The sequence below is a fragment of the Colobus angolensis genome, unplaced genomic scaffold (assembly GCF_000951035.1).
Source record: "Colobus angolensis palliatus isolate OR3802 unplaced genomic scaffold, Cang.pa_1.0 Scaffold65, whole genome shotgun sequence".
Lineage (NCBI taxonomy): Eukaryota > Metazoa > Chordata > Mammalia > Primates > Cercopithecidae > Colobus > Colobus angolensis.
In genome coordinates this window covers 1,764,923-1,780,190 of record NW_012120154.1, presented here as the reverse complement: position 1 = coordinate 1,780,190, position 15,268 = coordinate 1,764,923, and the positions used below count along the sequence as shown (strand labels likewise).

General features: G+C 51.8%; 2 protein-coding genes across 10 annotated transcripts in view; both read left to right on the top strand.

Moving 5' to 3' along the window:
* MIEF1 (mitochondrial elongation factor 1) overlaps nt 1–7,409 on the top strand; it is a 19,874-nt gene extending 12,465 nt beyond the window's left edge. For both annotated transcript variants that reach the window (XM_011964193.1, XM_011964194.1), the window contains 5 exons: nt 530–680; nt 1,107–1,284; nt 1,490–1,752; nt 2,804–3,511; nt 4,514–7,409. In XM_011964193.1, coding sequence (XP_011819583.1) covers nt 537–680; nt 1,107–1,284; nt 1,490–1,752; nt 2,804–3,511; nt 4,514–4,657 — 1,437 coding nt within the window. In that variant the 5' untranslated portion in view covers nt 530–536 and the 3' untranslated portion in view covers nt 4,658–7,409. The remainder of the gene's footprint in view (nt 1–529; nt 681–1,106; nt 1,285–1,489; nt 1,753–2,803; nt 3,512–4,513) is intronic.
* A 1,533-nt stretch (nt 7,410–8,942) lies between these two features.
* On the top strand, nt 8,943–11,952 carry ATF4 (activating transcription factor 4). Of its 8 annotated transcripts, XM_011964191.1 has the most exons (4): nt 9,824–10,015; nt 10,618–10,739; nt 10,827–10,935; nt 11,037–11,952. In XM_011964191.1, exons 2-4 carry the CDS (start codon nt 10,710–10,712, stop codon nt 11,864–11,866), a joined length of 969 nt encoding a protein of 322 aa, XP_011819581.1. In that variant the 5' UTR covers nt 9,824–10,015; nt 10,618–10,709; the 3' UTR covers nt 11,867–11,952. The 8 variants fall into 8 exon arrangements, with proteins under 8 accessions (XP_011819575.1, XP_011819576.1, XP_011819582.1 ...); XM_011964185.1 differs by having other exon boundaries at nt 8,943–10,015; nt 10,618–10,935; XM_011964186.1 differs by having other exon boundaries at nt 9,803–10,338; nt 10,618–10,935.
* The last annotated feature ends 3,316 nt before the right edge of the window (nt 11,953–15,268 follow it).

Sequence of the window (15,268 nt, the reverse complement as noted above, 5' to 3'; positions counted from 1 at the left end):
GAAGGGGTAGAGAGACCTGCCTTATCACCCTGTGAATGGGTAGAGAGACCTGCGTTACCACCCCGTGAAGGGGTGGAGAGACCTGCGTTATAACATTGTGAAGAGGTAGAGAGACTTGCGTTACAAACCCTGTGAAGGGGTAGAGAGACCTACGTTATAACATTGTGAAGGGGTAGAGAGACCTGCCTTATAACATTGTGAAGGAGTAGAGAGAGGGTTGTTTTGCATGGTGGGGTATTTCATTGTAATATAAAAAAGGATTGACACTGAGCTTAAATGCTTTCTTAATCTCACTAGCTTGGGGAAGGTTTTCTTACAGTACCCAGGATCCGTCCCTCCTCCTTGCATCCTGATCTATCATGGGACATTGTAGCTCCTTCTAGACCCTAAAGTGTACAGTGCTGGAGGCAAGAGGATTTGGGTTGCTGGAACTCACAGAGTACCCTGTATTTGTTGGGGTTTGGCTTGTTGGGGGAGGGAGGTTCTTGGGGTCCCAGTACTTATGGCCGTGTTCTATCTTCATTCTCAGATGAGCAATGGCAGGCGCTGGTGAGCGCAAAGGCAAGAAGGATGACAATGGCATTGGCACGGCCATTGACTTTGTGCTCTCCAATGCCCGGCTGGTGCTGGGGGTGGGTGGAGCGGCCATGCTGGGCATCGCCACACTGGCAGTTAAGCGGGTAAGTGCATGCAGCCAGGGCCAGGGGTGGGATGTAGTGGTATGGTCATAAGATGTAACATTTTATAGAAAGAAAATGTCGAAGCGTTCTAGTAATAGGAGGAAATGATCGCAATGATGTTAAGTGAAAAAAACAGGTTTCAAAAGTACGTGTAGAGTGGTCTTCGTTACATGCATCTAGAAAGAAACATACCAGATATTACAAACAGTTTTCTCTGGGTCATGACATATGGATTATCTATGTCTTATTTAGTCTTCCCTGAGATTTTCTGCATGGAGCAAAGTATTCTATAATCTAGAATAAAAACAAAATTGCTAAAAGATAGTAGTTGAACTTACTAGGACAGAGCTTCTGGAGAGGAAGTAAATTGGAAGGAAATAGGGAAAGAGGGCAGGTTTATGTCCTGTGTCCTCTCTGCTATTTCAGATGTACGATCGGGCGATCAGTGCCCCTACCAGCCCCACCCGCCTGAGCCATTCGGGGAAAAGGAGCTGGGAAGAACCAAACTGGATGGGCTCCCCTCGACTGCTGAACAGGGACATGAAGACGGGCCTGAGCCGGTCCCTGCAGACCCTTCCCACAGACTCCTCTGCCTTCGACACAGGTGAGAAGGGCTGCTGCCCCTCCTGGGACCTCTCTGGACTTTCAGTACCACTCCTGCACTCAGCAGATGTTTCCTGAGCACATCTGTGCCAGGCACTGTGCCAGCACTTGCCCTCCATGCCAGGCCCTTCTTTCTGGGGCTGAGGCAGCTGTGGACTGAGCAGGCATGGGCAGAGCTCACGTGCCTCTCTTTCTTGCCTTGGCAGATACATTCTGCCCGCCCCGGCCCAAGCCAGTGGCCAGGAAGGGCCAGGTAGACTTGAAGAAGTCACGACTCCGCATGTCCCTGCAGGAGAAACTTCTTACTTACTACCGGAACCGGGCAGCCATCCCTGCTGGAGAGCAGGCTCGGGCCAAGCAAGCTGCTGTGGACATATGTGCCGAGCTCCGGAGCTTCCTGCGGGCCAAGTTGCCTGACATGCCGCTTCGGGACATGTACTTGAGTGGCAGCCTCTATGATGACCTGCAGGTAACAAGGTGGTTCTCATGGTGGGTGGGGTTTGGGTGCTAAGCACAGTAGTGTTGTTGGCACAGATCAGTGTCCAGGCTTGCTAGAAAGACTGAGGTCTTACAGCTTCTGAATCCTGTGTACTGCAGCAGCATTTGGAGAGCCATACTTGTTATTCTTTTTTTGTTTTGTTTGGTTTTGTTTTTGAGATGGAGTCTCGCTCTGTCGCCCAGGCTGGAGTGGTGCAGTGGTGTGATCTCGACTCACTGCAAGCTCCGCCTCCTGAGTTCAAGCAATTCTCCTGCCTCAGCCTTCTGAGTAACTGGGATTACAGGTGTGTGCCATCACTCCCGGCTAATTTTTTTGTATTTTTAGTAGAGATGGGGTTTCACCATGTTGGCTAGGCTGGTCTCGAACTCCTGACCTCAGGTGATCCACCTGCCTTGGCCTCCCAAAATGCTGGGATTACAGGTGTGAGCCACCACACCTGGCATGTTATTCTTTCTTCTTGTGTCTTTAATCTTTTCTCATGTTTTAGTCCTACTTACAACTTTTAAGAAGCTATAAGAGGCCTCCTCCTTCCTATATTCTTGTATCTATCTCTCCTTTCTAGTTTTCTCAGTCTGTGTAGATTGATATGGTGACATGAAAGAATTCTTTTGTTTTTTTTTTTTTTTGAGATGGAGTCTTGTTCTATTGCCCAGGCTGGAGTACAGTGGCACGATCTTGGCTCACTGCAACCTCCGCCTCCTGCGTTCAAGCAGTTCTCCTGCCTCAGCTTCCCGAGTAGCTGGGACTACAGGCACCCGCCACAATGCCCAGCTAATTTTTTTGTATTTTTAGTAGAGATGGGGTTTCACCATGTTGGCTAGGCTGGTCTCGAACTCCTGACCTCAAGTGAGCTGGCTGCCTCGGCCTCCCACAGTGCTGGGATTATAGGTGTGAGCCACTGCGCCCGGCCTAGAGTTCCCATTCTTGCTGGGGGAACGTAAGATGGTGGGAACCGTGTTGGAGGAAACGTGTCTTTTGAACAGAGTAAATCCTCCAAACGTTTTAAATTCTGCTGTGACAGGTGGTGGCAGCTGACCACATCCAGCTAATTGTGCCCCTTGTGCTGGAGCAGAACCTGTGGTCGTGTATTCCTGGTGAAGACACCATCATGAATGTTCCTGGCTTCTTCCTGGTTCGTCGTGAGAATCCAGAGTACTTTCCTCGTGGGAGCAGTTACTGGGACCGCTGTGTAGTAGGGGGCTACCTCTCCCCAAAGACAGTCACAGATACATTTGAGAAGGTGGTGGCTGGCTCCATCAATTGGCCAGCCATAGGGTCCCTCTTGGACTATGTGATCCGGCCGGCACCACCCCCGGAGGCCCTCACACTGGAGGTACAGTACGAGCGTGACAAACATCTCTTCATTGACTTCCTGCCATCAGTGACCCTCGGTGACACAGTCTTGGTGGCCAAACCACACCGGCTAGCCCAGTATGACAACCTGTGGCGGCTGAGCCTGCGTCCTGCAGAGACGGCACGCCTGCGGGCTCTGGACCAGGCTGACTCGGGCTGCCGATCTCTGTGCCTCAAGATCCTCAAGGCCATATGCAAGTCCACCCCGTCTCTGGGCCACCTCACTGCCAGCCAGCTAACCAATGTCATCCTCCTCTTGGCCCAGGAGGAGGCTGACTGGTCTCCAGATATGCTGGCCGACCGTTTCCTGCAGGCCCTGAGGGGACTTATCAGCTACTTAGAGGCTGGAATCCTGCCCAGTGCTCTAAACCCCAAGGTGAACTTATTTGCAGAGCTCACCCCTGAGGAAATAGATGAATTAGGATACACTCTGTATTGCTCATTGTCCGAGCCAGAGGTGCTGCTGCAGACGTAGGGCAGGTGATGGCCAAAGCGGGTGTTGGTGGTCAGGCCCTGGATTCTCCGTTAGATACACTTGGCTACGTAGTTGGTGCCTCACAGGGTTCCTGGTGCCTGCTGTCTTGCTGATCATCAACCTGGTCACTTCATGCTGATTAGAATGACATCTCTTCCATCTCCTATTTTCTTACCCAACTCTTCCTATTTTTGTTACCAATCACTGTGCTCCTTGCTCCCCCTGGCTCCAGGCTAATTTTTCTGGAATGAATTGAGAAGGTGGTGTGCTGGCCTGAGCTGATGGACCACTTGGTGTTTTGCATTTCGGCCCATGTTTGCTGCCTCTGTCTGGTCTGCCTTGCCTGTTTGCCTCTTCCTATTCAGTATCTTTTCTATTTTTTCCTCTCTTGTTCATGCCTTCTGTTTTGCTCTTGTCCCTGGAGCATATCTGCCTAATTAAGATGTTGCCTTTTAGTTGAATGCCACTGAAGAGCTGTGATAGCATGTTTCAAAGCTGAACTCTACAGAGTGAGTGCTGGGACAGTATTTAGGGTTTCTGGGAATGAGGCTGGTAGAAGAACTGGCCTTGACCCCGGTTCCTGGAGTAGAGTTCGCCCTCCCCGCCACCTCCTGACCCATTCCTAAATGCTGAAAACGCCTCTCACGGAAACACTGTTAGTGATCCCCACAGGACAAGCTGGATTCTAAGTTATTTGCAGATTGAATTTCTGGGTGGCTATCAGCAGAAGTGCAGAGTAGGGAACCAGAGCTAGTTAAGGGCCTAGTGGAGGGTTTGTGTGCCCAGTGTCTGCTCCTCATCTGTGGCTGCAGGGGTCAGACAGACAAGGATGGGGGCTGCCAGGACACCACCTCATCATGAATGCTGGTTTTCACCCCTTTTCCTTATTTTATTGCCAATCAGGACAAGGCCTTGAAGGAATGCAGCCTTAGCCATCAGTTGAGCATGAGGGAGGTACACAGGCGACTGAATGTCAGTTGGAAAATCCGGTCACTAGTTGGGGTTTGGTGGCCATGTTTTCTCCCCAGACAGGCCGTGCTTTTCTAGGATGTGGCCTTAGGCAAGAACAGACCCAACAGCCAGCCCTTCATCCTCCAGTGTCTGCCATAGGAACGTGAGAGGGGTGTTTGCTGAGCGCTCGGGGTATGGCCAGAGGGCAAGGGAGCATGCACAGACCTCTTTCCCCTGTCCTGTTTCTCACCCAGCACCTGGGGAGATCGGTGCTACCAAGGAAGAGAGCACACAGATAAGACAGAGGGGAGGAGCTGGCCATTTCCTACGTTCCTCATTGTTTCCCGCTGCTGAGATTGCAGTATTTATTGCAATGTAAATGTATCCTGAAGGTGGGGAGGAATGTTTAATCCACCATGTCCTGTGTCGTCTTGGTTTATGTTTTTCCCTGTTTGTGGCAAGACTCTGATGATAATTCTGTTTCTCATCTGCCTATTCAGTATTTTGTTTTCCTCCCGTCAAGTTGTCTTATTTTTTCGATGACTACCTCTCCATCAGTGAGGTTCTGGTGAAGCTCTCTGCAGCTGTCTCATTCCTTTCCAATGATAGTAACAGGAAATAACTCTTTATCATTGATACCTCAGCAGCAATTTAGGGTAGAGATTCCTGCCCCTCTTTTGTCACAGATTAGGAAGTTGACAACTAGTCTTAACCTTGACTATATTTAGAGGTCTTTTTGCCTCTTTTCCCCTTAACAAGGATTTCTTATGGTGGTTTCAATTTCATTTGCATAAAAGTATTAAGAGGGAACAAAAAACGATAAAGCTGAGAATCTTGAGAGAGCTTATCTACCTGTCTGTTGGTAAGACTCAAATGAGAGTTTAAAAAAAAAAAAAATCTGTATGCCTGAGTACCATCCTGGATGAATCTAGAAGGTATGGGGTAGAGCCTAACAGTGAGGGTTCCAGTGTACCTTTTGGGTATCCATTACAGGGAAGGGAGAGGAGAGGATTGATAGAGTGTTGCAAAAGTATAGATTATTCTTCATTGAGATAAAGGATTTGGTTTCCCTGCCATGAGTATTAAAAAATTTTAAGTTTTCCCAACCTTGCATCTCTGACCAAATTTCACATAAAACATTGGAAGGAGGCTGGGCGCGGTGATTCACACTTGTAATCCCAGCACTGGGAGGCTAAGGCGGGTGGATCACTTGAGGTCAGGAGTTTGAGAACAGCCTGGCCAACATGGTGAAACCCCATCTCTACCAAAAAGATAAAAATAAGCTGGGCATGGTAGCAGGCGCCTGTAATCCCAGGTACTCGGGAGGCTGAGGCAGGAGAATCACTTAAACCCGGAGAGTGGAGGTTGCAGTGAGCTGAGATCACACCACTGCACTCCAGCCTGGGTGACAGAGTGAGACCCTGTTTCAAAAAATTTTTAAAAATAAAAATTGGAAGGAGAGCTTAAAAAAGATAAGATTTTAAGAGTTCCAAGTTATTTTAGTGTAATTGTCACTTGAGGAAGGCAAATGAGTTTATCATTCTTCTTAAAGAGCATCTCTTTTAACTGTCTGACAAAACCGTAACTGTCATCTTACAAGCAAGAACCTCTTAAGTCCTCAGAACTAGGAGCATTGTGAACTCTCGGCCTTGGTCCTGGTGGGTTTGCTGACCATGACTGGGCAAGCCATTCTTTTTGCTGCCATCTTCTTCATCAATGTGGAACATAGGCACTTGCTTTGAGATTTTTGGATAGAAGAGGACATTCTGCACCTGCCCCCTTTTTTAAATCTTTGGGAAAAGATGAGTAATTTTCCCCGCTACTCTGCCTTCCTGTTCAGTAACTCTTACTTTTGCCTGAAGTAATAGCATCTTCTCCTTCTCCATCTAGAGATGTTTGTGTGTGTGCCATCAAGGTTAGCAAACCTTATACTTAACCTAACACTTAAAAAATGCACTCATTATCTTAAACCTAATAAATTCCAGAGTTTATTTTGGTTCTCCTTTGTTGCCCTTCCTAAAAAATGAGTTCAAGATGACAGTATTTTTCTTTACATGCTTGGTTGTGAGTTTTAAAGTTTTATTTAAATAAATGTTGAAGCTTAAGTTTAAAGAAAGCATTGCAGAGGCCCAGTCTCCTGGGTCCCGGCCGGTGGAGGCGCACCTGTCCATATTCCACATTCGCTGACTGTGCTCCCTGCATTCCACTCGAGGTGAGAGTTCAGATAGTCTTGAAGGGGAATCAGCTTCAGGATGGAAGGGCCCAGGAGAGGCCCCGAAAGTGGGATTCTGTAAATACAGACTACGAGTGTGCAGAGCTCTGTGCCGTGGTACTTCCTTGGGACTCTGACTTGGCTGACAACTTGTGCTGTCACAGGATTTGTTAGAACTCTGCCCTTTTGTCTGAAGCTCAAGGCCAAGGAGATTTAGGATAGAGCTGACCCCTGCACCAGGCTGGGAGGCTCCAGCCCTTGCAGATGCCACTTATTATTAAGTGGCCAGAATACCAGAGATGTGGGTTCCATGGTCAGCTGCACACTAAGTGTTTACCTTTACATTTGGATCACCTTGTAGTCTTTAATTATTGGTCCCTGAGGCCAAGTCCACAACTTGCCTTCTAGTCACTTGCCTGCCCATCAGTGGTGGTGGATGTGTTAGCTGGTAGATTTGGAATCAGTCACCAATCTTTCTGTACTGTCTTGGTTAGGTCTGTATAAGTAGGGGCAGCCTAGCCCTGAGACCCAGAGAGCTGCTGTCCTTTTTCTCCTTGCGGGAGGAAATAAAACTGGGGAACACAATGTCCTTCCATAGCATAGGAAGAAGAAAATAAAAGTCTCCTTTCCACCAGCGTTGACTTGTGTGTGTTGCATGAAACATCTTCCTGTGGGAGTGGTACTGGGTCTCCATTTTCAGCTAGAATAACCTTTGAAGTGTTTGAACTAGGTCTCTATAGAAGAATGGATGGGACAGGCTGCCACGGGAGTCATTCTTGACCTTTTCAGTGTCAGAACTGGGGCAGTGTTACTTTAGTACTCAACCATTTGCTCCATCATCTGTCAGGAGGTACTGTCTATAGCAAAAGGAGAACACATCCTGTGGGTCCCTAGTTCGGCCTTTGGAAGACATGGCTAATGGCTCAGGGATTCTTACTGCCTTTGCATGGAAAGGCTAGACAACTCCTGTATTTATTATTATTAAGACAGGGTCTTGCCCTGTTGCCCCGGCTGAGTTGCAGTGTTGTGATTACAGCTCCCTGCAGCTTGGAATTCCTGGGCTCAAGCAATCCTCCCACCTCTGCCTGAGTAGGTGGGACTACAGGCTGGAGCCACTGCTCCTGGCACCAATTCTGTATATCTCAACACTCATGATTCCCCAAGGAGAAAGAAAAACCATACTTTTATTCCAGCATCCAGTATGCCTTGTGTATACCTGTATACCAGTTTTAAAGTTGTTGGTTTCATCTCATTAAATAATAGTTAAGAGTCCTCTGAGGCAGCAGGAGGATGTGGAGAGTGGCACAGGTCAGGGTCAGGAGACCTGAGTTCTATGAAGGGTAGCAGCAATAGCAACTATTACTGGGTGCTTACATGTACCAGGCGCTGTGCTAAGTGCTTTACATGTCTAACCTCACTTCATGGGGCAAGGATACTCATCAGTAGTCTCATTTTACAAATGAGGAAACCGAGGCTCAAAGAGGATAAGTCACTTAGCCAAAATGTCCCAGCCAGGATTCTTTTGGGTGAGCTCCCCAAAATCTGTCTTCTAACTCCTACCCTATACTCCCTCCACTGGGAGCTGTGCGACTTTGAGCAAGAAGCTTCATCCCATTGGGCCTCGGTTTACCATTGGAAAGGACTTGTGGGCGAGGTTGAATGAGCACAGCACATGGCCTGTGGTTATTTAGAGCAGTGCTTCCCTGGTTGTTTGATATCACAGCGATCATAGAAATACTTGTGTGGCCCGGTGAAATGGAGGCGGAAACTGTTTCCACTTCACAGGGCCTGACAGGAGAAGGCTGAGGACGATGCGGAGGTTTCCTGTATTCTTAAAACAGACTACCCCTTCCCAACGCACAACCCCGAGCAAGTGGCCGTGGGTTCCCAAGCGCCTCTCCTCCCAGGGCCATGGGTATGACCACTGAAAAGCGGGTTAGGCCGGGGAGTTCAGAACCCGGAGTGAATCGAAACTACCCTAGGGAGACGGCAGCGAAGAAAACCCTGTTCTTGGGGGAACGCAATCTTCGGACACCAGAAGTTCCCCTATGATGCTATTCTGTGGCAGCCTCGCACTTGAGCTGGATAAGAATTGTAAAAACCCAGGTTGGGCGACAGGACGGCGCGTCTTCCCGGCTCCTTTCCAGAGTTTAGGAGGAGCCATGCAGACTCAGCCGGCCTTTGGGTGTAGGTGGGCAGGCCCGGGGCGTCCTCTCGAGACCCCTTCAACCTCCCGGGGGCAGCAACACCGTGTCGGCTATGAATGGCTCCTCTGGAAAACTCAGGCTTGGAACAGGTAAACCCCCCGTTTCCGCAGGCCAGAAATCAGGACCCGCAACCGAAAGACGCGCAGGCTGGGAGTGGCGGCGGGGCAGCCAGTGGCGGACCTCCACTGAGGGCAGTGGGACCCGACCGCACGGGCTGGGCCCTGAGGCCACTATGCGGTGCGCTAGGCTAAAGTCTCCTGGGAGCAGGAGCCAGCGCGATTGTAGCTGGCCAGCAGGCTGGCCGGGCTGAGGCCTGGCAGAGACTCGAGACCCCGACCCTTCCCACGCGGACTCCGGGATCCCTCTCCCAGCAGCCGCCCACCTGCCGCCCTGAGCCAATAAGAGCTCGAACTATATATGACTCACCGTGCCTGGGCCAATCAGCTTGACGCGCGCTCTTCGCACTTGACTCGCGCGATAACCTGGCGTCCTCGGCCTTCACAACAAAAACTCTCCGCCGGAAAACGACCTCTCCCCGCCCACCGCGCCGACACCGGAAGCGAGGCGTGTCTGGGAGATCACTCCGCGCGTCCGCGGCGAAGGAAAGAACGGACCCTGATCATAGAAGTCTAGTAAAGTAGTGCACATCTCTCGTTTCGTGAGTTCATAAGAACAAACACTTTTTCTCGTCACAGCTACGCGCTGGGCATAAACGGTTGGGGCGTCAAAGGGAGGGAAGTGAGCGGGCGGGAGACGGTCACGTGGCCGTGGCGGAAGGATGCGTCTGTGCTGCGTCTCCTTAGAGACGAAGTCTATAAAGGGCCAGCGGGCAGCTGCTGCGGCCATTTCTAGTTCGTCCGCCCACAGATGTAGTTTCCTTCTCACGTGCGCGCCTTCCCTCCTCCCCGCCCGCAGGGTCCACGGCCACCATGGCGTATTAGGGGCAGCAGTGCCTACGGCAGCATTGGCCTTTGCAGCGGCGGCAGCAGCACCAGGCTCTGCAGCGGCACCACCCCCAGCGGCTTAAGCCATGGCGTGAGTACCAGGGCGGGTCGTCCAGCTGTGCTCCCTGGGCCCGCGCAGGTTTTGGGTTGGTGGGGTGCGACCTGGGGCCGGGGCGGTGCCGCCAAGCAGGAAGCTATTTTACGAGCGCCTGGGACGCGTGGTCTTTGCTTGGGTGTCCCCGAGACGCTCGCGTGCCTGGGATCGGGAAAGCGCATTCATGTGCCAGGACTGCTTCCACAGGGGCCCTACCGCGCTCGGACCCCGAGCCCCCCAAGGGTCCCAGGGGTCTCGGCTTTCACCCCCGCGAAACGTGGCAGGAACCAAGATGGCGGCGGCAGGGCGGTGGCGCGGGCGTGAGTCAAGGGCGGGCGGTGGGCGGGGCGCGGCCGCCCTGGCCGTATTTGGACGCGGGGACGGAGCGCCTTCCTCTTGGTGGCCGGTGGAAGAATCGCCTGGTCTCCGTGAGCGTCCATTTTGTGGAACCTGAGCCGCAGCAGGGAGGGGCGGATACAACTGCCCCGTTGCCGACTCTCTAGATGGTTGTTCTAGGGAAGTCTCGTCTCGTAAGTGGAAAGATGAGATTCTCAGACCAGCTAACCTCTAATGGGAGTTGGCTTCTGATTCCCATTCAGGCTTCTCACGGCATTCAGCAGCAGCGTTGCTGTAACCGACAAAGACATCTTCGAATTAAGCACATTCCTCGATTCCAGCAAAGCACCGCAACATGACCGAAATGAGCTTCCTGAGCAGCGAGGTGTTGGTGGGGGACTTGATGTCCCCCTTCGACCAGTCGGGTTTGGGGGCTGAAGAAAGCCTAGGTCTCTTAGATGACTACCTGGAGGTGGCCAAGCACTTCAAACCTCATGGGTTCTCCAGCGACAAGGCTAAGGCGGGCTCCTCCGAATGGCTGGCTGTGGAGGGGTTGGTCAGTCCCTCCAACAACGGCAAGGGTGAGTGGGCCACCACCACATCGTCTGGGTGGGATCTGGGGTTAGGGGCCTGCTACCTTTGTATCTGACTCACTTGGTCCTGTCATTCAAATCTTTTGCAGAGGATGCCTTCTCCGGGACAGATTGGATGTTGGAGAAAATGGATTTGAAGGAGTTCGACTTTGATGCCCTCTTGGGTATAGATGACCTGGAAACCATGCCAGATGACCTTTTGACCACGTTGGATGACACGTGTGATCTCTTTGCCCCCCTAGTCCAGGAGACTAACAAGGAGCCCCCCCAGACGGTGAACCCAATTGGCCATCTCCCAGAAAGTTTAACAAAACCCGACCAGGTTGCCCCCTTCACCTTTTTGCAACCTCTTCCCCTTTCCCCAGGGGTCCTGTCCTCCACTCCAGATCATTCCTTTAGTTTAGAGCTGGGCAGTGAAGTGGATATCACTGAAGGAGATAGGAAGCCAGACTCCACTGCTTACGTTGCCATGATCCCTCAGTGCATAAAGGAGGAAGACACCCCCTCAGATAATGATAGTGGCATCTGTATGAGCCCAGAGTCCTATCTGGGCTCTCCTCAGCATAGCCCCTCTACCAGGGGCTCTCCAAATAGGAGCCTCACATCTCCAGGTGTTCTTTGTGGCTCTGCCCGCCCCAAACCTTACGACCCTCCTGGAGAGAGGATGGTAGAAGCAAAAGTAAAGGGTGAGAAACTGGATAAGAAGCTGAAAAAAATGGAGCAAAACAAGACAGCAGCCACTAGGTACCGCCAGAAGAAGAGAGCGGAGCAGGAGGCTCTCACTGGCGAGTGCAAAGAGCTGGAAAAGAAGAATGAGGCTCTAAAAGAGAGGGCGGATTCCCTGGCCAAGGAGATACAGTACCTGAAAGATTTGATAGAAGAGGTCCGCAAGGCAAGGGGGAAGAAAAGGGTCCCCTAGTTGAGGGTAGTCAGGAGCGTCAATGTGCTTGTACATAGAGTCTGCTGTTGCTGTGTGTTGGAATAAATTATTTTGTAGGGAAAGTACTTGTGTGAATTCCTTTTCTGGCAAAGTAACCGAGTGAGGCGCCACCTACCCATCCCAAACTGTTCATAACATTCCTTGTGAGATTGGGGAGGCGGGCAGTCCAGGACTGAAGATGGGTGCCCAGAGTGGGATCTGCTCGCCCTGCTAGGTGTAAGCCACGATGCCTGATGACTTTCGTGGGGCCATAGAGCCGGATAGTTGGCCGGTCGTTTACCTGGAGCCGAGTTCGCTGGTGGTGTAGGGAGGAGGCTGGAGATCTCTGGGAGGTTCGGAGGGAGGGACAGCCTGGGCCTCCACCTATTTATTCAAGAGGGCTTCATGCTAATAGCTGTCGCCTGAAACCCTGGATAAGGTTGCACAGTCCTTGAGATAAGCACACGAGATTAGGTTTCACTTGTTAGCTGAAGAGTTCTGCAGAAGCGTCTTTCTGGAGAAAGAAATGGTTCTTTTTGGCAATTGGTGCTGAAGCAGGACAGGAGCTGAGGGTTGGCCTCCGTTTTTCCTTATGGGGTGGAAGGATGACATCCTGCACAGGTTCTGGCTAGAGCTGGGCACAAAGGCGACAGTTCCTGTGAAGGCTGTTCCTGTTGCTACCTAAACTAGAAGGCCTGGCGTCATGCTAGGATGGATCGGCGCTCAGAAACCACGCCTCCTCACCGCAGCTTCGGACTTCCTGGCGGGGCGACTTCGCCGCCTTTCCAGGCAGGCGATGTCTTTTGTGTTGCGGATGAGTGGTTGAATGCAAGGATCAGCGCATCCTGGGGAGGTCTGTCCTTCCTCTTGTGTCCTTCAGGATCAGTTTTCCTTCTGTGGAAGGTGGTGTACACTGGGTGTGCCCGGGGAATGGCTGGGAGAGTGAGGGTGAGTGTGCCCAGGCACTGCCGTAACTGAGCACATGTGTTTCACCCAGTCCCGGCAGCACACCCAGGAGGCAGACGCCACACCCAGGAGGATTTTTTTTTTTTTTTTTGAGACAGGGTCTCTTCCCTGTTGCCCAGGCTAGAGTGCAATCTCGGCTCACCACAACCTCCAACTCCCGGATTCAAACGATTCTCATGCCTCAGCCTCCCAAGTAGCTGGGATTACAGGTTCTTGCCACCATGCCCAGCTAATTTTTGTATTTTTAGTAGAGACGGGGTTTCACCATGTTGGCCAGGCTAGTCTCTAACTCCTGACCTCCTGATCCACCCACCGTGGCCTCCCCAAAGTGCTGGGATTACAAGCATGAGCCACTGCGCCTGGCCTTTTTTTTTTTTTTTTCTTTTTAGAGATGGAGCCTATTACCCAGGCTGGAGTGCAGTGGTGCAATCTTGGCTCACTGCAATCCCTGCCTCCCAGTTTCAAGCGATTCTCCTGCCTCAACCTCCCGAGTAGCTGGCATTACAGACCGCCACCATGCCCAGCTAATTTTTGTATTTTTAGTGGGGATGGGGCGTTGTCATGTTGGCCAGGCTGGTCTCGAACTCCTGACTTGAGGTGATCTGCCCGTCTCGGCCTCTTAAAGTGCTGGGATTACAGGCGTGACCCACCATGCCCAGCTCACCCAGGAGGATTTTGAGCAAAGAGGTAGAGCTGGAATTTGAACCTAGGACTCAGGCTCCAGTCTGGGCTCTGCATTTTGCCTCTTGAGCTGGAAACAAATGGCCTGTAATGACCTGCATGGTGGGGCCCACATGACCTTTCCGGTGCCCAGTATAGACGGTCACCTGAGAACCAACTGTTGATGGAATGCATGCGACTGCTTGTGGAGAAGTTGCCCGAGGCACCACTGGGGTCTTGGACCTGGTGCTCTTTGAGGTCTTTCCTGCTGAGATTCTAGAATTCTCCAAAGGCCATGGGCCTCCATCCACATCCAGGTACTAAATAGGCATTAGGGTGTGGCCAACAGCATCAGAGTCATCTAGTGCCAGTGGGGGTCGGCCCTCATTTGGCAGACGAGAAACTGAGGCACCAAGAAGGGCAGTGCAGGCTAGTGGTGTGGACCCAGGATGCTGGGGCTGTGCCCTTCCCAGGCCTGTGCAGCTAAGGCCTCCCACACCCAGAAGGCACCAGCTCAGGTCACAGTGGCTTTGCCCTTCTCCTTGACCTCACCTCCTCCGCTCACTGTGCTCCTGGCCTTTTTCCATCTGTCTGCCAAGCTTGGTCCTGCCTCAGAGCCTCGCACTTGCCGTTTTTTTGTAACTTTTTTCTCCATTGAGTTTATCTGTATACAGATTCACTTTTTGTTCTCCATTCCCTAACTACAGTATAAGGTCACTCTATGGCAGCAGGTATTTTGCTATCTTGTTCATTCCGGTACTTCCAGGACTAGAGCAGTGCCTGGGAAATAGCAAAAATGACTGCGGCGAAAATGTTCAAAGAGCTCTGATGCTCTAGGCGCCTTCCAGTGATGAGCTCAGAGTCCTCCTGAGGCTGTGAGGAGGGTCTTATGACTGCACCCCTCTTACTGATGCAGCTGAGACCCAGACTTAGGCACCCCCTTGGGAAGTCTGGGTGGGGGTGGACACTGGCCCACGGGCAGTTGGTATAGGCAGTGATAGTGACCTGGACAAACCAGCTGGATTTGGCTAGGCAGATGTCTGTTCCGGAGAGCCCAGCGCAATAAGGGGTACGGGAGGAAGGGGTGGAGGTGAGGCTGATGTCCAGCCATCACCCTGCATGTGGCAACTTATGGTCCCTGCCAGGCCTTGGCTAGCCCAGCCTAGGTGACCAGGTCAGAGGTGGAGCTGGGCTTTACCCAGTGACCAGGGGCTGGGGCTGGGGGAGAGGAAGGGACCTCATAGGTGGGAGCGGACAACTCTCAGCATTTTCTCCTGCTTTGTGTCTAGGACAAGGCTGTAGGTTGTGGAGAGCAGAGAACCACCTTCATCTTTTGTACAACTAGTCCTGAGTGGGTGCCCACTCTGCACTACACTGTTTGGGTGCTGGCTACAGCGGTGAGCCAAGTAAACATCCCTGCCCTCATGGAGCTTTGCTTCTGGTAAAGGAGACAGATGGACCCTAAAAAGAAAAAAGTGTGACATGTGTCACATTCAGATGTAACACAGCAGCTGGGTCAGGCATGGACATGCTGGGCATGCTCCTTAAGATGGGTGCTCAGGGGCCGGGCACGGTGGCTCAAGCCTGTAATCCCAGCACTTTGGGAGGCTGAGACGGGCGGATCAGGAGGTCAGAAGATCGAGACCATGCTGGCTAACCCGGTGAAACCCCGTCTCTACTAAAAAAATACAAAAAACTAGCCGGGCGAGGCGGCCGGTGCCTGTAGTCCCAGCTACTCGGGAGGCTGAGGCAGGAGAATGGCCTAAAGCCGGGAGG

Coding starts and splice junctions, on each gene's coding strand:
- ATF4 (XM_011964185.1), top strand. CDS start 10,710: ATGACCGAAATGAGCTTCCTGAGCAGCGAGGTGTTGGTGGGGGACTTG. Junction 10,936..11,036: donor TCCCTCCAACAACGGCAAGG/GTGAGTGGGCCA, acceptor AATCTTTTGCAG/AGGATGCCTTCTCCGGGACA.